Here is a 23,256-nt window from a genome sequence, read left to right as displayed (position 1 = left end):
TGTTTGTATTCCAGAGCAGGTATTCAGGTATACACTGCTCACGAACATGCAGGTTTCATTCAGCTACCCAGGCTGTCAGACCAATCCTCTTCCACGTATGGACCAAATCCCCTTTTGAAGACATCTTCACCAGTGGTCTTTACCATGTCTCATGGTAGCAGACGCCACAGGTTCTTTGTCTACCCTCAGTCTAGCTGGACTGACCAGTATTATGGGGTCTCTTGTCCTGTTACACAAGAACTGGGAAGGAAACACTCCTTGCTCATGTCCTGACTACACCATGGGTAACTTTGTAGATCCCTGTTGTGTAACCCCTCCAAATGAAACTTTAAAAAAACAACTGCCCTTGTCTTGTAAGGAAAGCACTCCAAATCTCCTCAAACTCTTCCTGGGAGTAGAGCAACCTGAAGTACCCTAAGGTCTGGCCTGCGGGGATAGGAAGGCCTACAATAGTCATCCGATCCATCTTGGCCCTTGGCATGGAAAGCCGGCCTCACCTTCCACTTTGAAACTTGGAGGGGGTGACTCTCCTACATAAAACAGCGTGGTGTAGTGGTTAAGAGCGGTGGACTCTAATCTGGGCAACCGGGTTTGATTCCCCACTTCTCCACATGAGCAGCGGAGGCTAATCTAGTGAACTGGATTTGTTTCCCCGCTCCTACACACGAAGCCAGCTGGGCGACCTTTGGGCTAGTCACAGCTCCGTTAGAGCTCTCTCAATCCCACCTACCTCACAGGGAGTCTGTTGTGGGGAGAGGAAGGGAAGGTGATTGTAAGCCGGTTTGATTCTCCCTTAAGTGGCAGAGAAAGTCGGCATATAGAAACCAACTCTCCTTCTTTAAAATGGGAAAGAAAAGCGCCCTTTTGCTGCAGTTGCGGAGTTTTATTCTCATGCCATCGCTCTGCCCCCTTTCCAAGGCCACTTCCTCGCTTTCTCACTCGAAGAATGTTCATTCAGGCGTGCAGGAACAGCGCATGGAGCGCAGGCGGGAAAACACATGACCAAAATGCTCGCTGCACCGCCTTCTGCATTGCCAAGTTTTGGAGCTGCAGGGAGCTAGTTTGAACACAAGGGGGAGGCAGCGACACACACAATCAGCTGCCTGCATTCTGCAGCAGGCCCTGAGAGCGCTATTTTTGTCTCATTCCTAAATCCATAAATTATTACTGGAATTGAGGCGCTGCCGTGCGCAGTCTGTGGACTCTGCTTCCCCCTACTGGCCAGTGTGGCCTCTTCAGAGGACAGGCTCCCTAACAACAAAGCTCCAGTCGCAACTGAACTTTTTGGGCGAAGTGAATGTAGGGATTCAACCTAAACCAAGTACAGTTCCCAAGATTAAATGGGCCAAAATTCTTTGAATCAGATGACAGCTCTGAAATGCAGATTATGTATCCGTAGATGTATTTACATATAGGGGTGCGTGTGCACATATATCAGTAGAAAAGAGCAAAAGTCCAGTAGCACCTTAAAGACGAAAAAAATTTCTGGCAGGGTATGAGCTTTCGTGAGTTCTGAAGAAGTAAGCTGTGGCTCTCGAAAGCTCATACCCTGCCAGAAATTGTATCAGTCTTCAAGGTGCTACTGGACTCTTGCTCTTTTCTACCGCTACTGACAAACTAACACAGCTACCCCCATCATGCAGGTATATCAAACATTTATTTTCACAAAGGGGTGGCTCTTCAAGGCTACCAAACTTCTTCTTAAATCACCAAGACTCTTCTGGCACCTTGAAGACTAACAAGATGATTTTGGCATAACCTTTTGGATGCCGGAGTCCATTTCAGCCACCCTGAGCCGGCCTTTGGCTGAGGAGTGAGGGTGGGGTACAAAACCAATCAATCCAGTGGCCCACAAAACCCCTGCTACAACAATTCCGCTAGACCTTTGGGTACCACGAGACTCTGAGCTGTTCTGGCTGCGATGGTTTTCCTCGCCCTATTTTCAAACCCATCCCCGCCAACTGGGCAGAAGTTAGAGGGAGACGCAGCCTAGTTTGCTTGGGCCCTGACACAGGAATACTAGAAGGGCTTGGGGGTCACTTACCTTGGCCAGCTGGGCTCTCAGATCGCGGAGTTCATTTTCCAGGTTCCGCTTCTCCCCCAGAGCAGTGGTGAGGGCAGCTTCCTTGGAGTTCAGAAGGGCCTCGACATCCTTCAGGCGGGCCTGGGCGGCCAGCAGGTCCCCTTCCTTCTTGGTGTTCCTAAAAAGCAAAGGGGGAAAAAAGAGAAGCGTCCATTAAGCCTCCATCTCAGAGACCTTGTGAGATGCCGTAACCCCGTTGCATGGAAATTGCGAGATGGACAACATCACAACAGCGGTCCTCCCGGATCAGACCAAGAGTCCAAGTGGCGCCAGCGCTGGCTGCCTAGGAGATTCTGAAACCCAGAAGGAGACAGCCCTCCCCATTTGTCCCTCCACCCCCAGCTAGGATTCAGATCTAGACTGCCTCTGAACCCAGAATTGCTATGCTCAAGTGCTACTTCAGCCTGCTACAGGAGTTTTGTACACACGAGATAAATTCTGGCACATTTAAGTAAGAAAATGAACCTCTTCCTCCACATTATCTCAGGAGGCACATATCCCTTGAACTGGCCCTCTGGACACGTGGCAGCCAGGAATATCTCTTTCTCTGTCTGCGGAATGCAATTTAAGTTCACCCTCACAAGGATGTGTAAAATGAGAGCCCCCCTGGATCCTTCAAAAGCAGCCCAGCCTCCTCTTCCCAACAGTGGCCAGCCTCGTGTCTTTAGGAAGCTCACAAGCATGAAAGCAATAGTCCTCCCTCCCTGTTGCCCTCATGGTATCCAGAGGTACACTGCCTCTGAACACGGAGGTTCCACTTAGCCATCATCACTAATAGCCTTTGATAGGGTTACCCTCCGTGCATCAGAATTGACTCCCTCAAAGCCTCCTCGCATCTTGTGGCAGTAAATTCCTAAGGTAATGAAGCACTGTGTGAAATAAATCTATCTTGCCTGTCCGGACTCTGCCACCCATCGGTTTCATTTGGTACAGAAACTCCCAGCTCTAGAGAGAAAACTATTCTGTTTGTTTCCCAGTACCATGCAACATTTTATAAGCCTCTGCTATGTCTCCTTTCCCAAAAACAGACAGCAGACTGGAAGACATGAAGAACTGCAACAACAACAAAAAGGGGGGGGAAACTTAACCCTATAAAACTAGAAAACGGGGGAGGGGCTGTGGCTCAGTGGTAGAGCCTCTGCTTGGCATGCAGAAGTTCCCAGGTTCAATCCCTGGCATCTCCAGTTAAAGGGACTAGGCAGGTAGGTGATGTGAAAGATCTCTTTGCCTGAGACCCTGGAGAGCCGCTGCCAGTCTGAGTAGACAATACTGTCTTTGATGGACCTTGATGGTCTGATTCAGTATAAGGCAGCATGTGTTCAATAAGGTACCCAAATCAACATGAAACCATGGCCTAATATTGATACAAGTGATTTTATGAATAATATATAATAAATTTAACACAAACACAAAATTAATGTAAATATAAACAATTTGTATGTAGTCCTTTTTCTAGCCTCTATGTATCCATAGAGCTGTGATATTGTTTGGGTATATTGTCAAGTTAAAAGAGAAAGTGCCAAAGCAGGACTGCAACTGAACATCAAGAAGACAAAAGTAATGACTACAGGAGAATTACACAACTTTAAGGTTGACAATGATAAAATTGAAATTGTTGAAGACTTTCTATTCCTTGGCTCCATCATCAACCAAAAGGGAGACTGCAGCCAAGAGATCAGAAGGAGATCGAGACTGGGAAGGGCAGCCATGAAGGAACTAGAAAAGATTCTGAAGTGTAAAGATGTGTCACTGGCAACCAAGATCAGGTTAATTCACGCCATCGTATTCCCTATTACTATGTATGGGTGAGAGAGCTGGACATTGAAGAAAGCTGATAGGGAAAAAGTAGATTCCTTTGAAATGTGGAGGAGAGTGTTACGGATACCCTGGACCCCCAAAAAAACAAATTAGTGGGTTTTAGATCAAATTAAGCCTGAACTGACCCTAGAAGCTAAAATGACTAAACTGAGGCTGTCGCACTTTGGACATGTTATGAGAAGACAAGAGTCACTGGAAAAGACAATCATGCTAGGAAAAGTTGAAGGCAGCAGGAAAAGAGGAAGACCCAACAAGAGATGGATTGACTCTATAAAGGAAGCCAGGGTCCTCAGTTTGCAAGATCTGAGCAAGGCTGTTAAGGATAGGACACTTTGGAGGAAGTGGATTCATAGGGTCGCCATGAGTCGGAAACGACTTGACGGCACTTAACACACACATATTAACACAAAATTACAACAGTGTGACTTTATGTGTATTTGGCATGTTCAGCACAGATACATAGAGGCCAGAACAGGGCTGCATACAAGTTGCTTACATTTACATTAATTTTGTGTTTGTATTAAATTATATATTATTCATAAAATCACTTGTATCAATATTAGTCCATGACATGAAGCACTGCAACACAATCCACAGTGACCTTCACCTGTACGGAGCATAATGGTTAGAACATCAAACGAGAATCTGGGGGACCCGGGTTCAGTTCCCCACACTTCCATGGAAGCTTGCTGGGGTAACCGTGGGTCAGTCATAATGTCTCAGCCTAACATTGCTCACAGGGTCATTGTGAAGGCAACATGAGAACCGTGTCTCATCCTGAGGTCTGTACTAGACGGAGAGATTCCACACCCACCCTCCAAGAAGTGGCTTATGAGGCAATTTTCCATCCAGACACCGACCAGAACAAGCTCTATCGAGCCTCAGGGAAAGAACTCACACAGGTTACCCAACAGAAAATGTGACGATTTCTAACACAGCATGTACACAACGCCGGCAACATGACAACGCAAGCCTTTCAATGCACAGCATGCAATACCAAAGACGCAGGCAGAAAAGGAATTCGAGGACTCTTTGAAATCAGGTATAGATAAGGCTTTCACCCTCAGGATGGTGAAAGTCAGCACGCCGATATTTCCAGTCTCTGACAAGAGCCGCCATTTCACGGCCCACTTCAGAAGACTTATCCAGGCTTAGTCGAACTAACATAGGCACTCTCTCGAAAGTCGACGCTTATGATCTTGCAATGCTCGGGTGCCTGCGAAATGCTCCGCTGGCCAAGGAGCTGCTCAGAGAGCTTGTTTGAAATCCCACCTTACAGATGATTTTGTGACCAGCTCCGACAGAACATGAGGCCGAGAACAAAAAGAAAAGAACCAGTGCTCAGATGCAAAACTAGAACGTCTACCTGAAAATTCCCATGCAAGATACGGTGGAACTAAGCAAACACCGTAAGCTCCATGATTCAAAATTTAACTCTGCCACAGACACACTAGGTGAGCCTTGGGCAAGTTACTCTCTCTCAGCTTTCAATCCTCCCCACCTCCCACAGCTGAAATTTTGGGATAACAGCACTGGCCAACATTTTAGAGCCTTTGCAGATAATTACTAAACTAGGGTTGCCAACCTCCAGGTACTGGCTGGAGATCTCCTGCTATTACAACTGATCTCCAGCCAACAGAGATCACGTGGAGAAAAGGGCCGCTCTGGCCATTGGACTCTATGGCATGGAAGTCCCTCCCCTCTCCAAACCCCGCCCTCAGGCTCCGCCCCCAAAACCTCCCGCTGGTGGCGTAGAGGGACCTGGCAACCCTATACTAAACCCACTTTGAGCTCAGAAGGGATTGATTTGCGTGACTCCCAGATGCAACCGAGTCTTCCCCAAAGGTGAACGGATTGATCCAGGAAACATGGGAAAGAAGCCAGAGCAACAGCAAACTGTTCACAGGTCAACCATGGCACAGGGTGGGAGACATGTTTCCAGGAGGGTTTCAGCCTCCGTGTGAATTAGTTCTCAGCTCTACCAATTAAAATTGACCAGGATAAACTATTCAGTACAATTTTAATCTGCAGGTCTGAAGGGAAGATGCCAGTTTTGGGGTGCTTTTTTGTTTTGCCTTGTTACTGTAACAAGGATTGAAAAGAAAAATATCAGAGTATCTTTAATAAGCAAAAACTTATCCCTTATTGTTAAGTTGTACATTAGCTTATCCTCCATCAATATATTTTAAGATGGCAGAAAAATTTGATGATACACAGATCCCCAATCAATTTAATTAATCAACTATGAGTTCTCACTCTGGCCAAATATCACATTAATATCACAACTATCTGGCCAAATATCACATTAAAAACAAATATCTTTGGACAGTCCTCTTCTTTCTCTGGACAGATTTCTCTTTCTGATAAGCCAAACGTTTGTCAAAATCCTTAATAAAAACCGCCAACTTGACACAACCAGTAAACTTCACAACTCCCTTCTTCAGGAGGCTCGCCAAAGCTGGAGCCTGTTGGAAGCAGTGTGAGATTAGGATATTGTTGCTGTTGGAAGCAGTGTGAGATTAGGATATGGGACAGCTAAATTCAAAACCCACTCGGCCATGGAAGCTCGCTGGGTGACCTTGGGCCAGTCACACACATGCAGCCTCATCTACCTCACAGGGCTGTTGTGAGGATAAAAATGCAGGAGGAGAGAATTATGTACCCTGCTCTGAGCTGCTTGGTAGAGAAATGAACTAACTAACTAAATAAATGTGCTGAATGCGGGTGGCCTGTGACAGGGACAGATTAGATAGACTAATTCACGCTAATTCGCACATTACTATCCATCCTAAACCCTTGGGACTAGCCGGGCTGCAAGTCTAATTAAATAAAAAAGATCTGTAAATAAATCTGCAGGAAGTATACCAGGCAAATGCTACTACAATTTCTATTAAACTTTAACATTTACCAGTACACAGAAACAAAGTAAAAACGGGAGCCTCAAGAAAAGCCTTTTTTTAGCTTTAAGAGAGAGAGAGAGAGAGACGGCAGGAGGCAGCAGAGAAGAGGATGGAAAGCTATAAATATGGCTGAGCTAAGAGAAAATCCAAAGTTTATAATCAGCTCAGATCCAAGTTTCCATTACTCAGTACAAAAGAGGGCGGGAGGGAAGCAGAGGAGGAACGGAGAGGGGGAAAGGGAATGCAAGCGAGAGAAGCGCAGCTAGCGGGAAAGCGAAACGCAGCTGCTTTTTTTTGTTTTGTTTAAAAAAAAGACACCAACTAAACAGATGATGGAAAGCAAAAGACTGAATGCTCCGTTTTGTAGACAGAACAGGCGCGCAGGGCTGGAATGCGCCGGACAAGGGAGTTGCTCTGTGCAGGAGCTGTCTGGGCGAGAGGCGGCTGGGATTGCGCGACTGCCTTTGAAGAACAAGGGAGCAACTGGTCTCTGCCGCTTCGTTGAAGGGTGGCGGCCGAGCTGGAGTGGGCCAAATGCGGCATTTAAAAAGAAGAAAAAGAGTTGGTTTTTAATATGCCGACTTTCTCTACCACTTAAGGGAGAATCAAACCGGTTTACAAACACCTTCCCTTCCCCTCCCCACAACAGACACCCCTATGAGGTAGGTGGGGCTGAGAGAGCTCAAAGAGAGCTGTGACTAGCCCAAGGTCACCCAGCTGGCTTCATGTGGAGGAGTGGGGAAACAAACCCAGTTCACCAGATTAGCCTCCGCCGCTCATGTGGAGGAGCTAGGAATCAAGCCCGGTTCTCCAGATCAGACTCCACCGCTCCAAGCCACTGCTTTTAACCACTACACCATGCTGGCTCTAAAAACAGGCGTCCTGCAACACAGGGCCTCTGAGCATACACAGTGCACTTCCTCCCTTGTTAAGGATAGCATGTTTTAAGACACACATGCCAAAAATACATTAAGATGCCTATTTCGGAGTCGGGCCTTTGGGTGTACTTCTCCCAAGATGGTGTCTGTTCAGCTCTGACTGTCCAGAGCCTAAGGTTGCCAATCTCCAGGGAGTATCTGGAGATCTACCGCTATTACGACTAATCTCCAGCCGATAGAGATCAGTTCATCAGGAGAAAATGACGCTTTGGCAATTGGACTGGATTTGAAGCCTCTCCCCTCCCCAAACCCCGCCCTCCTCAGGCTCCACTCCAAAAATCTCCAGGTATTTCCCAACCCGGAGCTGGCAACCCTACCAGGGCCTTAGGCCAACTTTCTCTACCACTTAAGGGAGACTCAAACTGGCTTACAATCCCCTTCCCCTCCCCACAATAACCCTGTGAGGCTAGGTGAGGCTGAGACAGCTCTAACAGAGCTGTAGCTTGCCCAAAGTCACCCAACTAGCTTTGTGTGTTGGAGTGGGGAAACAAATCCAGTTCACCAGATTATCCTCCACCATTCATGTGGAGGAGTGGGGAAACAAACCCAGTTCTCCAGATTAGAGTCCACCGCTCCTAACCACCACTCTTGGGCCTTGTGCATGCAAGACCATGTGCTCCACCACTGAGCTGCAAAGGACCTGCGGCGAAAAGTAGAACCCTCCTTCTGGAATTCTGCTCGAGAACATATGGACCCACCCTATCCCGAGACTGGCCTCTGGCCCCTCCTGACCACTCTGTCTGGTTGTGGTTCCCTTAAGATGTCAGTCAGGTGGCTTGGCTAGTCCTGCCATCAGAGATCTTTGTAACCGGAGATGTTGGTGATGGCGTCGGGTGCAAAGCATATCTGCTCCTGAGCTATGGGCCTGTTCCTCCAACCACCTAGCAATAGACTGCAGGAGAGGCGCCTGCCTGCATAGCAGCAAAACGCAAGAGGATAATGACTGAGGGCACCCTCCCTTATTATTGTCCTAGTCTTCACTGCTTCAGAAGTTCCGAATTCTAACTTACTAAAGCCACCACATACTTGAAAGCTTACAAAGGGGAATTTGGAGATCTCCCCCCTGCCCTTGGGGGACAGGACAACAGATGCATGACTCACTGGATAAATGACATGCACTGTTAAAAAAAATAATCTTTTTAAAGCAGTTCGCCTGCCTGCAATGGGGGCTGGAGAGGCTAGACAGCAACTAAACCAGCTTTCAATTTGCTCGCCAGCATGTCTGTCAAAGTCACTGCACAAATGAGAGCAAGCCATGCGCAGACTGCAGGTCAGTATTCTATGCAATTTGACAATGTGGCTTAAAAAAAAAATCTGTGCAGAGACACTGTGTGTCAAGACAATAAAATGGCTTACCGGTATATGATTACGGTAAAACCTTTAAATATCTATATAAACCTTTATTGAACAATGAGTTGTTTTTTCTCTCTTGATATTTTTCCTCCTTGGGGCATTGTCTTCCCTGTGACACAAGCCCAGACCAAAGATTACACAAAGAGCATCTGAAAAAAAGAACGTTCCCCTCCAGGATTCAGGGCATGGCTTTAAAGAGGCAGAGGAATGAAGGAAACAGACAAGGCAAATAAGCAAGAGATCTTCAGATACCCATTATCAGCGGAGAAAATCTAGCCATTAGCAAGGTGGACATTCCTCGCACATCCGTCTGGTGACTGTTTTGCCCAGCTGAAGAATTTTCAGATTTTGTTTTGAAAAGGAAGCTGGCATTTCTAATCCTCATTATTTTTCTTCAAAGTGCTTTTTTAGAGGCCCTAAACGTAGGGTTGCCAACCTCCAGGTACTAGCTGGAGATCTCCTGCTATTACAACTGATCTCCAGCTGACAGAGATCAGTTCACCTGGAGAAAATGGCCGCTTTGGCAATTGGAGTTTATGGCATTGAAGTCCCTCCCCTCCCTCAAACTGCACCCTCCTCAGGCTCCGCCCCAAAAATCTCCTGGCGGTGGTAAAGAGGGACCTGGCAGCCCTACATGAACGTGAGGCCTGGGCCAAATGGCCCACCTGCCCCCCACTGTGGCTCCACTGCCCCCCAGAACTGCGTACCAGCCAGCTTGAAGTGAGAAGTTTCCACCGTAACCACAGGCAGATATTTTCATGTGGCTCTACCTGAATAGCCCCAGGCTAGCCTCATCTTATCAGATCTCAGAAGCTAAGCAGGTTCGGCCTCGGTTACTATTTGGATGGATGACCTCCAAGGAATACCAGGGTCATGACAAGGAGGTAGGCAATGGCAAACCACCTCTGAACCTCTCTTGTCTTGAAAACCCATAAGTCAGATGTGACTTGATGGGGGGGGGGGGGAAACACCACCAAAAAAACACCAGACTTGGGATTCCCCTCTGGACTTGCAGAAGGAAGCGTCCCACCACCAGTACAGATTGCAATTATTCATTTCCTAATCACAAACTGACATTAAAGGAGAGACTATTACTACTTTGGATTCCTGAGTTTGTATGATTTCCCCCAGGCCTAGGTTTGTGAAGCTGGCATAAAATCAACCATTGAAAGTTAAACTATAAAAAATTAGGGAGCTTCCTTCCAAGAGCTTATAAATCTCCTGCTGTCTGTAGGGTTGCCAGGTCCCTTTTCGCCACTGGCAGGAGGTTTCTGGGGTGCAGCCTGAGGAGGGCGGGGTTTGGGGAGGGGAGGGACTTAAGTGACATAGAGTCCAATTGCCAAAGCGGCCATTTTCTCCAGGTGAACTGATCTCTATCAGCAGATCCGTTGTAATAGCAGGAGATCCAGCCACCACCTGGAGGTTGGCAACCCTAGCTGTCCGCCACTAAAAGTGACACTTGAGAAACATGACCGGCTTTGCCCTGAAATGCTCGTGAGTTTTGGGGTTGTCTTCAGAAAGCTCTTGGCAAAGAACCGGTGTCCTCGCAACATATAATTTGATTCAAGCCTTGCCCTGCTGGCCAAAATCCAGCAAGGAGCTTCTAACTGATCGGAGATCAGGAACTGGCAGCCCAGAGGCCAAATCAGACCCTCCAAGAGGTGCTGCCAGCCCTTCTCTGGCAGGCTGCGGGCACTTTGCCCAAATATTTCCCATCCCTTCCGGCAAAACTGGTTCACGTTTGAGTTGAATTTATTGGGGGGGGGAGTAGTTACGAGCATTTTATAAGTGTACACGTTCCAGATCTAAACTGTACAACTGATCCTTTTATTAGCCTCATGTTCTGCATTTGCACTCCATGTGACTTGGGTACCTGCAGAAATTTTGCAGAGGATTCAGGGCAACCCCATTCTTTTTGAGAAATGGCAAGGTTTAAATTGAATGCACGTCTTCACAACCATCCAGATGTGGATACTGTCCTCTGCTTTCAATGGGAATGCCCATCTGAACACACGTCCCTATTCTTGCCCGCCTGACAGAAAGTAACAGCATTGGATAACTACTGAAAGACAGCAGAACTGTAAGACGCATATCAGAATCTGAGCCTGCCAGACTACCATCACAATCTCAGACAATACCATCAGCTGCCCTAACTTCCCCTTACATGGAATATCGTGGGCTTTTAATTGTTTCCTCATCCTTCGGTCAAAGCAGCAAGTCCACCAGTGTTAAGTCAGTAGAGGGAAATCAAATAAAGATGGCGGCCCCCCACAGCTCGATACTTGTTCGCTCAAGTCTGCGAAGAATTATTTCCAGGGCAGGAGCTGTCAGGCATATTGCATAGCAGGCCCTGGTTTCCTGCTACCTTGTCTACTAGAAGGAAGCTTTGCAGACAATTCCAGCCAAGAGATTCACATGCATTAGCGAAGCAAAGTCAGTACATTCAAAAGTCAGTTCTGTCTACTCAGACAGGCAGCAGTTCTCCAAGGCCTCAGGTAGAGAGGTCTTTCATGTCACCTACTGCCTGGTCCTTTTAACTGGAGATGCCAGGGATTGAACCTGGGACCTTCTGCATGCCAAGCAGATGCCTCCACCACTGAGCCACAGCCCTTCCCATGTAACAGCCTAAAATCCTCCCAGCCTAGAAAATTAGCTGATAACAGGAAAGCTAATCCAGTGGTACAGATTCTCAGTCTTGCTCAATTTCTTCAACCTGGGCAACTCACTGCTGCAGGAGGCCAACCTGGTTCTTCTGTGCAGTCAACCGACCCACCTCTCCTCGTCCCAAAGAGCCCGACAGTAGCTTGCTGGAACAAGTTGTGCAGAGACACACCAGAAATCTAACACTTTCGTTGGTACTTATCTACAAGGCAGAGGTACTACAGGGCAGGGGCGGGAAGGGTTGCAAACTCTAGACTGGGGAATCCCTTGAGATTTTGGGGCAGAGACTTCAGCAGGGTATAATGCCATAGAGTCCACCCTCCAAAGCAGCCATTTTCTCCAGGGGAACTATTCTCTGTGGTCTGGAGATCAGTTGTAATTCTGGGAGACCTCCAGGCCCCACCTGGAGGTTGGCACCCCTAGCTGGTGGATGAACAGAAACAATCACCTAAAATGGTTATATGAAATATCTCTAAAACTGAGTTGGGGAGAGCTGGCAGGGTTTTCAAAGTCCCCACTGGAAGCTTGTTGCATTTGGAAATGCGACAAGGCCAGGAAAGGACAGGCGAGGGAAATCCCATTGGTGCTTTCAACTGCGAGGGGAGAGAGGAGACGATATGCCACGTTCTCTGTGACTCATCCATTCTTTTCTGGTCTCGAGCGAGCCGTTACCAAACCAAAGGGAAGCGTGCAGAACGCCACCATCCTGCCAGATCAGAGCCAACTGGATAGGATTCCCTATCCAGGGAATAAAAACAGGATTTTTCCGCTCCTGTTGCATTAAGGGACACACCCGAATACTCCAATGAGAATCTCCCCACCAACACCACCCTGAGATTTTTATCAGCCACCTTCCGGATTTCTAAGCACTTCTTTTACCTCCAGTGCCCTCACAAGCAAGCCCCTCTGTTTCAGAGGTAGGGGCAGCTCAAAGCACCTGCCAATCTTAAACATTCAAGCAAGCAAGCACAAAGTCAGAAGTGCAAAAACAAAGCCCCAGCAAAATAAATGACCAAATTTTTCCTTATTAATATTTAGTCAGTCTCTCTCTCTCTCCCCACTCCAACTTCCAAGACAAACTCAGCTCCATTACAAAAGTATAATAGAATCAATAACTGCCGGCATAGTTAAAAATAGAACTCGGCCAGATTAAGGTTGCCAGCTCTGGTTTGGGAAATTCCTAGAGATTTTGGAGGTGGCGTCTGGGGAGGGACTTCAGTGGGGTATAATGCCATAGAGTCCATCTTCCAAGGTGGCCATTTTCTCCAGGGGATCAGTTTCTCCAGAGATCAGTTGTAACCCCAGGAGATCTCCAACCACCACCTGGAGGTTGGCAACCCTACTCATAACATTTTTCAAGCAAATATTTTCAATCGCAATTAAGGTTGCCAACCTCCAGGTACTAGTTGGCGATCTACTATTACAACTGATCTTCAGCCGACAGAGATCAGTTCACCTAGAGAAAATGGCCACTTTGGCAACTGGACACTATGGCACTGAAGCCCCTCCACTCCCCAAACCCCACTCACCTCAGGCTCTGCCCCCCAAATCTCCATGTATTTCCCAAACTGGAGCTGGCAACCCTAATCACAATGAGGACTAGAAACATAGGGTTGCCAGGTCCTTCTTCACCACCGGTGGGAGGTTTTTAGGGCGGAGCCTGAGGAGGGCGGGGTTTGGGGAGGGGAGGGACTTCAGTGCCATAGAGTCCAATTGCCAATGCGGCCATTTTCTCCAGGTGAACTGATCTCTATCGGCTGGGGATTGGTTGTAATAGCAGGAGATCTCCAGCCACCACCTGGAGGTTGGCAACTCTATAGAAACACACTCCTTGAAAAGGAGTGAGAGCCAGAGTCACCAAAATGCTGTGGAAAAACCCGTAAAGAGCTGGGGGTTTCTCTGCTGCCCTTATTCAGATCACAGCCAACTCAACTCGTTCGTCTACCATTTAGAGGACAAAACAGCCACCTCGGCATAACATCTGAAGTAAATCAAAAGCTATTATTATACTCAATCCGCTCTTTGTGTCCAGGCAGCAGTGACAATTTAATGCAGGGCTTACTGAAATCAGGAAGCAAGATGTTAAATATTACATTAAGGCAGGAAGAGAACGCCAGCAATAAGCGAGGGCCTCGGCTTGCATCGGTGGCCGTCCCGTTCTCCCCCCGCCCCATTCCGGCCGGGGCTGAATCATTCCGGCCTCTTTGCATTTCCACAAATGGAAGCTGCGGTATTTGCCGCTGTTTGGGCCAGCGTAGTCCTAGCAACTGCTTTGAATGGGTGGGAGAGGAGGAAAAAAAAAAGAGAAAACATATTCAAACAGGGAAACGGGACTTGAGTGGGTTTTTGGCACCGGCTCGGTGACATTTTTTGGGAGAAATGAGTCAAACAAGCAGCGCCTCTCCCCCCCCCCACCCCACTACAACATTGCCATTTAGCAGAAGTCTGAAGGCTGCGAGCGATATGAAAAATGCATCAGGAATTTTTTGGGGACTTGCTTTTACCCAGGGAGGGGGCGGAGAGGACAAATAAAACCAATCTGATAACAAGATTTGCAAACGAACGTATAAGAGAGAGAGTCCAACACTCTCCCTCCCACAGTTTAAGGATAAAATAAGGGGGGGGGGAGATAGAGACTGTTCTTCCTGGAGGGAAAAAAAAAGACCCGATGCCAGTAAAAACAGAAATTAAACCAGCACGGCGCACGACAGCTTAGAGGAAAGCTCGAAACATTCCTTTCGGCTGAGGAAACCGGCCCCGGTACGGCCCTCTCGGAAAGCCACTGCAGCTGAACAGGCCGAGGCCTCTCCCCGTCTGGGCCATCCCTCGTGAGGGCCACAAGCAAAGCCTGTGCCCTTCGGTAAGGCCGTGGAGACACCAAAACTGTCTTGTCCGGCTGCCACATAACTAGCAGGAGCCAGAAAAGCCGGAGGGGTGTGCGTGCAAGACACCTTCCTGTTCCCGAGCCTCCGTAAACCCACAGGGCTGCGGCAAACGTGACGGGGAAGTGGCAAACCGCTACGACCTGGGGATGCAAAAATATTTCTACCGCATGGACGTCAATCCCAACACAGATAACTTTTGTTCATCGGTAAAGCTTTCACTGTGTGGGTTTTGTTTCTGCGAGGGTTCAGACCTCTGGAGACGCAGAGGTAGAGGACTGCCATTTGGACGAAGCTGCGGGGTGTGTGTGGTGGTTTAAGGTGACTTCACAAAGGTGACAGGTCACCCTCGGTGGCACAGCTCAGCAGACTCCCACCGTTAGCCAGAGCCAACTCGAGTTGGCAGCAAAGTCAGACATTTGCCCGCGTGCCATCGAAGGCCCAAGTAGCAAAACGCCGCACCGCTCTACTTTTGCACAGAAAGCACCACAGACAGAGAGGGAGAGAAACAGCAGTCTGCATGCCCCAAGTCTAGGGTTGCCAGGTCCCTCTTCGCCACCAGCGGGAGGTTTTGGGGGCAGAGTTTGGGGAGGGGAGGGACTTCAATGCCATAAGAGCCCAACTGCCAAAGCGGTCATCTTCTCCAGGTGAATTGATCTCTATAGGCTGGGGATCAGTTGTAATAGCAGGAGATCTCCAGCTACCACCTGGAGGCTGGCAACCCTACCCACGTCTTCTCAGTGGAAGTGATTGTATATGATTTTGCTGTCAAGTCACAGCTGAATTATGGCTAGGGTTGCCAACCTCAAGGTACTAGCTGGAGATCTCCTGCTATTACAACTAATCTCCAGCCAACGGAGATCAGTTCACCTGGAGAAAATGGCTGCTTTGGCAATTGGACTCTATGGTATTGAAGTCCCTCCCCAAACCCTGCCTCCTCAGGCTCCGCCCCAAAAACCTCCCACCAGGAGCAAAGAGGGACCTGGCAGCCCTACATATGGTGACCCCATAGGGCTTTCAAGGCAAGAGACGTTCGGAGGTGGTTTGCCATTGCCTGCCTCCATGTGGCCTGAGAGAGGTCTGAGAGAACTGTGACTGGCCCAAGATCACCCAGCAGGAGTGGGTGAATCGGGATTAGAGTCCACTACCCCTAACCACTACACCATGCTAGCTCTTCCCAGTGGAAGGGGCTCTGCTAAAACAGAGGAAGGAAAAATAACGGTGTACGCTTCTTTGGGTCCCCACTGGAGAGAAGAGTGGTTTAAATATCTACCTAAATAAAATAAACTTTCCAAAATTTGAAAGCCGTTGCCCTTTGTCCAGGTGAGTACCCTACAGACAGGCCCTCGGAAAGACCCACCGTGAATGGAAAACGGTCTTTGCAGGGTGAGGTTGGGAACGGTTTCTTCTGCTACCGCAAGCAGCATTTGCAAGACTTCCCCCCCCCCCCACAGCTGATCTGGGTCAGAGGACTTCCTGGGACACGCAAGCACAAGCTCCTCTCCCAGTATGGGGAGGGGGGGGGAGAGAAACAATCAGGAAGGCTTTCAGGAGAAGAACTCAAAGACTCTCTCTGTTCTCTCTCAGCAGCCTGGCTTTCAAGACAGAGAAGTGAAGATCAGCAGATCAGGGCTACTTATGCCAATTATTATACAAGGGGGGGAGAGAGAATAGCAATCCTGAACCTTCAATAGCTCACAAATAAACACAGCAGTCAAATGATACAAATGTATTTGAACTGGAAAGTTAAAACTGGGGAGGAAAATTAAATGTGTACATGCAATACTTTAAATTATATTATACTTGCAATACTTTAAATTATATTATACTATCACTGGACTTGCCTTTTGCAGAGTACATAAAAAGAAAGGGCACTGAATAGAGGAACTTACAGTTCATGAACATCAACCCCTTAGTTAAAAAGCCTGGGAAAAGAGATGCGTTTTGGCCCGGTGCCTAAAGGAGAGTAGGGAAGGCACTGAGTGAGCCTCAAGGGAAAGTACGTCCCACAGACAAGGTGCCACCACTGTAAAAGCCCTGATCCAGGCCACACCCTCCTCGCCTCTAAAGGTGGTGGCACAGAGACCAGGGCTTGTGAGAAAGATCTTAACAGCCTAGCAAGGAAATAGTTGTCCTGCAAGTCCTTCCTCCTCCGAATGTCAAGGCAAGACATCTACTGCTGTCCTGCCTGCCAACCAGCCAACAGTTCACATGACTCACAACCTGTGTACCCAGCTTTCGGCGCCTGGCCGACTCTGCCAACACAGGTTCATGCCAAAGGTGCCGCTTTCTGCCATTTTAAGAACATCCCCAGTGGTTGGGGTGGGATCCAGGAGGATATCCTGGACTGGATTTCCTCTTTGCCGAGCCCGTCCGAGCAGCCTTGAGCTACAAACAGCTCAGAACAGTCCCACAGTCATCCAGGACTGGGGGGAAAGGGTATTTCAAGAGTTTACCAAACAGCATGGGCTCTTTAGAAGAGGGCACTGGTGCCCAGGTGGCTGCTGGGTGACTGCAACCGTTTCAGCTCTGTGCCATTTGGTATGGTATGAACACATGAAGCTGCCTTATACTGAATCAGACCCTTGGTCCATCAAAGTCAGTATTGGCTACTCAGACTGGCAGCAACTCTCCAGGGTCTCAGGCAGAGGTTTTTCACATCATCTACTTGCCTGGTTCCTTTAACTAGAGATGCCGGGAATTGAACCTGGGACCTTCTGCATGCCGAACAGGTGCTCTACCACTGAGCGACGGCCCCTCCCCATTCTCATATCCTGCTGCCTAGGCTGGAGGTGAAAGAGGTTCGGCACAGTGGGACTACCCTATCCCAAGGCCTGCCCCAGAGATGTATGGGCTGGGGACAAAGGGAGGGACTATGGTTCAGTGAAAGAGCACCCACTTTACAGGAAGGTCCCTGGTATCTCCAGTTAAAAATCTTTTGCATCACCTACTTGCCTACTCTCTTTAACTAGAGATGCCGGGGATAGAACCTGGGACCTTTTGCATGCCAAGCAGATCCTCAACCACTGAGCCACAGCCCCTCCCCAAATGCATCTGGAGGTTCTGTTTAATTAATAGCTGTAAATAGCTATTAAAGAAACTGAAGTACCCTTATTGAAAGGAGGCAAAAGTCCAGTAGATGCATAAACGTGTATGCATTTGAGCAGAATACAAAGTGGCCTGCATGTTAAAACTCTCTTTCCAAGCCTTCCCTATCCGTATGAACAGAGAAGTCCGAAAGGGAGCAGTTTCCTCCTCCACCGCCATCCTGGGTCAGCCTTTCCAATCGCTGCTCTTGGCAGCTGAGCCCCCATCTGGCTCCAAGACACAACAAGAGAGACCGTCAGGCCTCAAGTTTGAACAGAGCAGCCGCAAACCGGCCCAGGCGCAGCACAAAAGGGGACTTTTTACTATTTTGGCTTGCAGATAAAAAAACCAGGAGAATTATTTACGTTTCAAGCAAGCGAAGTGAGAAAGAGGTGGCTGGGGTTCCCCCACCCCCCGCACGGCGCAGGGAGAAGCGTTTGCAAGCAGAGACAGAATAAGAAAGAGGCCCGACAGACGCCCGGCCAGCAGCTGCCGCGCAAAGGGCCTCCTGGCTGAGTCTGGCATGACTGAGTTACCACCTGTTTTAAAAAAAAAAGAAAAGAAAAAGAGAGATTGACAGTGCCACTGGTTGCTGTGGCATCCAGAAACATGGCACTGCAAGCAAAAAGGCGACTACAACGTGGCACTACAAGTGGAAAGGGGAGGGACTGTGACTCACTGGTAGAGCATCTGCTTGGCATGCAGAAGGTCCCAGGTTCAGTCCCCAGCATCTCCAGTTAAAAGGACTAGGCAAGTAGGTGATGTGAAAGACCCCTGCCTGAGACCCTGGAGAGCCGCTGCCGGTCTGAGCAGACAATACTGACTTTGATAAACCAAGGGTCCGATTCAGTATAAGGCAGCTCAATGTGTTCATGTATGACGGCCAGCCAGAAATATTTTTGCTGGCCTCTCCGGGATTCCCTCCTGAGTGGCAATTACCAGGAAAACGTATTTTTAAAAAATTGGAATAGAAAAATCAATGGTCATTAGCCCTAATAGCTCAGCAGAACCTCCATCTGCAGGGGCAGCGTATCTCTGAATATTATATGCCAGGGACAAACAGGAAAGGGCTTTAACCTTTGTGTCCTGGTTGGCGGCTTCTCAGAAGGGGACAGGGTTGTGGCTTTGGGTTTGGGCTTCAAAGCCAGAAAAAAAAAAATCACATACCCAATTGTTGTGTTATTCCCCTACTGTAGTTAAGCTGTAATTCTAAAAATAAAAAACACAAGAGCGCAATGTATGGGGGTCTCTGCACATGCTTAAAGGTGGCATTTTTTAAAAATGCTGAGACTCCAGTAGCTACCTGTCACAACAAACTGGCCATTTAAAAAGCCCCTCCCCCCAAAAAAAAATCACAAGCATTACACATGAACACTTGAAGCTGGCTTATTCTGAATCAGACCCTTGGTCCATCTAAGTCAGTATTGTCTACTCAGACCGGCAGCGGCTCCCCAGGGTCTCAGGCAAGGGTCTTTCACATCACCTGCTTGCCTGGTCCCTTGAACTGGAGATGCCGGGGATTGAACCTGGGACCTTTTGCATGCCAAGCAGATGCTCTACCACTAAGCCACAGCCCCTCCTCAATAGAATCTCATTCCTTCTTCCCCCTACTAAATCTCTTCTTTGCATGGAAAAGGTCATCTTGTCCCTCCCCCAGCCCCCACGCCATGCAAGAAGTCTGGAATTGGGCGATTGCTTTCTCCCCAAAAGCATACCTCCCTCTGCGGCTGCCACAACACCCAGCGTGGGCGCCTCTCGCCCCTGTGAGAGGCAACAAAATGCAGGGTGTGGTGGGCGCTCCATTCAACGTTGCAGAAACTGAAGGCGGATCTTCTGTCGGAGACAGTAAACAAAGCAAGGCTTTCTAGCTGGCTGGCACGGAGTGAGGACATGTGCTTTGCAAAGACAGGCTGGCCGAGATGGATTTCCCATGCCGGCCAAAAACATTTCACTCTGGTCTGGCTGTTCCTGGGAAGTTTATTTACTGGTTCTATTAATACCCGCAATGGCAGAAAGGGCACCTCTGATTCTCTCTTGCACACATTCGACCCTCATCTGCACCCGCAAAACTCACTACTGTTGCTAAATAGTAAGGCTGCCAACTGATGAAAGAGCATTTCTGGCTGATTAATCTCCACCTACCCCTTTGCCAAGGAATCAAGTTTCAATACGTTTGTTGCCCATATCCCAATGAAAGAAGCAGACAATTTAATGAGGGAAAGCTTCCACCTTTGCTAAGAGGAGACTTGCAGAAGGTTCCTCTGGTCCAGCACCCTGCTTCCCACAGTGGCCAGCCGCAAGCCCACAAGGAGGGCATCAAAGAAACAGCCCTCCCCTACTGTTTGCCCCTCCAGACTTTGGTATTCAGAGGTACACTGCCTCTGAACAAGGAGGTTCCACCTTTCTACCCTGCCAAACTCCCAATGTCAGACCTATGAATCAGACCAAAAGCCCCATCTAGATAGTTCCAGGTGGGTAGCTGTGTCGCTCTGCGGTAGGAAAGCAAGGCTCGGGTCCAGGAGCACCTTACAAACCAACAAGATTTCCAGGGTACAAGATTTTGAGAGTTGGGCTCTTTTTGGGCTCCTTTTGATGGAATCTGAGAGTTGAAGCTCTGACGAAGGGAAAGACTGAAAGCCAGCGTGGTGTAGTGGTTAAGAGCAGTAGAGTCTACTCTGGAGAACTGGGCTCGATGCCCTGCTCCTCCATATGAAGACTTCTGGGTGACCTTGGGGTAGTCACAGTTCTCTCAGAACTCTCTCAGCCCCACCTACCTCACAAGGTGCCTGTTGTGGGGTGGGGGGTGGCGATTGTAAGTCACTTTCAGACACCTTACAGTAGAGAAAAGTGGAGTATAAAAACCAACTCTTCTTCTCTCCTGCTACTACTACCCTGGCAATCCTGTGGTCTTTAAGGTGCTACTGGACTTGAATCTTGCTCTAAAGGCCCATCTGGTCCACCATCCCATTTCTAGCAGCAGCCGGCAAGATGCTACCAAGAAATCCACAAGCCAAGGCAGAGTCTTCCCTAACTGATGAGTCCCGACCAACTGGTATTCAGAAGTCATTCTACTTGGTTTCAGGTTTCTGCGATCCCTATCCTATTGAACTGTTTATTGGACATCCCATCCTGATGACTGTATTGACTTACACTGTGTAATCTGCCTCGAGGCTCGGTGGGAAAGGCAAATTATAATCAACAGAAATAAAATAAATCCTGCTCTAGAGTCATAAGGTGCCATTCAGCTATCAAGAGCATGAATTTAGTCTCATCCCTCTCTTAAAGTCAGCCAAAGTGACGGCCATTGTTCCATGCTAGGGGTGGCAAATTCCATAAATTAGCCATGCTATTAAAAGGCAAGGCCCAGATCAGCAACTGCACAGGCCACAACTGGATCCTGCCATTGATTAATGCGGAAGTAACCGATTCAGTTGTACTGGCTTCAACAACACAGTCCTATAAACTCATCTCAAGCTCGCAAGAGGCAGAGGAGTAACTTTTACACAAAAAAAGCTCTGCTACTAACAGCATGCGGCAGATGGCTTAGTTTAGCGGATTCAGTGATCGATTAATCCTGGGTTAGAAGGGGACTCAAATATTTTCAGCTGTGAACTTTTGGAGAAGGGGGGAGACGCTCAAGACGCGCCTAGACACCAACTCCCTACGCTCCTGATTCAAGGCATCTGTGCTACAAACAGTAGGCAAAGAGAGCTGAAGCAGCCAATACCTTCCAAATGCAAGAACCATTTATCCCCCAACTTTCAGTGCGCTGGTGCCATCCTTTCAGCTCCGTGGCGCTTAGCTGAATAAAACGCGGATGGAAAGGAGAACGAAAAATGCAGAGATCAGCAACTTCCAGCAAACCCAGACTTATAAGTCAACTGTGCCTTCAGCCTCTCCCAACTTGGAAGGAGGAGGTGAGTTGTTGCTGTTTTTAAGAAGACCTTTGTACAAAAATCAGGATTTTAGGAGACCCTCTTGCCCAGAGAGTCTAGCCAGCCCAAGCCGAGTCGCAGACAAAACCAGGCCAGCTTGGCAGCTAGGTGAAACCGGCAGGGGCGTTTGCTGGCTAGGCAGCCGAGGCCCCAGGGCCCATTGCAAAGAGCCACTCCCAAAAGCGGCATCCACGACAGGATCATGTTTCCACCCCCAGAGTCCTCTTTGCTCATGTCACACTGGAGAGAGAAGCTGAAAAGCAAGCCTTGCCCTGCCCTGGCAGGTGGGGTAGGCAAAGGGCACCTTTTATCACTACCTGCTGATTCAATAGATACTTGAAAAACCATGTGATAGATCCTAAATCACCCTCTTGCCACTGAGGGAGAGATTTTACTGCCCTATGAGCCACAGATCAAGGACAGAAGAGACTCCAGCTCCTGGCACACCCGGGACTCAAGAATCCTTTGAAGACCGTTTGGCAGGTTCGACTGGCACAAAAAAGAACAGGGCCCCCAGATGATTGCAACTTCTTATAAGGAAGGCATCTTTGCGGAGTGTCAATTACCTTTCATGTTTGGGTCAAAGTGCTAAAGATGGCTTTTTAGAGCCTTAAAAGGACTGGGAACAGGTATTAAAAGGATCGCAACTCTCCCACGAACATGCCCATCAGTTAACATTTTTATGCAGGACCCGATCTGGGTGCTCACACCTTTGGAGGGGAGGCAGGTGGCACCTAGGGACCAGGGTCTTCCTGGTGGTGGTGCCTTGATCTGAAACTCCTTCCCCACCATTATCTTCTTCTGCTGAGCATATCCAGCTTCAGGCACCCAGTGAAAACCTTTACCCAAGTTTTGGGTTGATTTCAATAAGCTTCTGTATTTTCCCTCCTTTCGCTTTAGCTTTGACTAGGGTTGCCAGGTCCCTTTTCACCACTGGCGGGAGGTTTTTGGGGTGGAGCCTGAGGAGGTTGGGATTTGGGGAAGGAAGGGACTTCAGTGCTGTAGAGTACAATTGCCAAAGCGGCATTTTTCTCTAGGTGAACTGATGTCTATCAACTGGAGATCAGCTGTAATAGCAGGAGATCTCCAACTAGTACCTGGAGGTTGGCAACCCTATTTGACTGAGATAATTGGTGGTGGTGTAAAGTACCATCAAGTCACACCTGAATTATGGCTAGAAGAAGAGTTGGTTTTTCTATGCAGATTTTCTCTACCTTTTAAGGAGAATTAAACCGGTTTACAATCCCCTTCCTCTCCCCACAACAGACACCTTGTGAGACAGGCGGGGCTGAGAGACTTCAGAGAGAACTGTGACTAGCCCAAGGCCACCCAGTTGGCTTCATGTGTAGGAGAGGGGAAACCAACCCAGTTCACCAGATTAGAGTCTACACCAGACTGGCTTTCAAGGCAAAAGACATTCAGAGTTGGTTTGCCACTGTCCGCCTCTGTGTAGTGACCCTGGATTTCCTTGGTGTCTCCCATCCAAATACTGTTTTGCTTCTGAGAGCTGATGAGATCAGGTCAGGAACTGATATAATTGCATGCTTCCAACATGCTTGTTTGTACTTCTGCTTCTAGGGACTTCACCTTTTGTAGGTT

At 48.4% G+C, this 23,256-nt stretch overlaps 1 protein-coding gene across 1 annotated transcript in view; it reads right to left on the bottom strand.

The window, feature by feature from the left end:
* LMNA (lamin A/C) overlaps positions 1-23,256 on the bottom strand; it is a 61,753-nt gene that overhangs the window by 16,113 nt on the left and 22,384 nt on the right. The window contains exon 2 of the mRNA XM_056853033.1: positions 2,045-2,201. Within this exon, the coding sequence (XP_056709011.1) occupies positions 2,045-2,201 (157 nt within the window). The remainder of the gene's footprint in view (positions 1-2,044; positions 2,202-23,256) is intronic.

Source organism: Euleptes europaea, chromosome 7, assembly GCF_029931775.1.
Source record: "Euleptes europaea isolate rEulEur1 chromosome 7, rEulEur1.hap1, whole genome shotgun sequence".
NCBI lineage: Eukaryota > Metazoa > Chordata > Lepidosauria > Squamata > Sphaerodactylidae > Euleptes > Euleptes europaea.
This window is presented reverse-complemented; position numbering and strand designations above follow the sequence as displayed.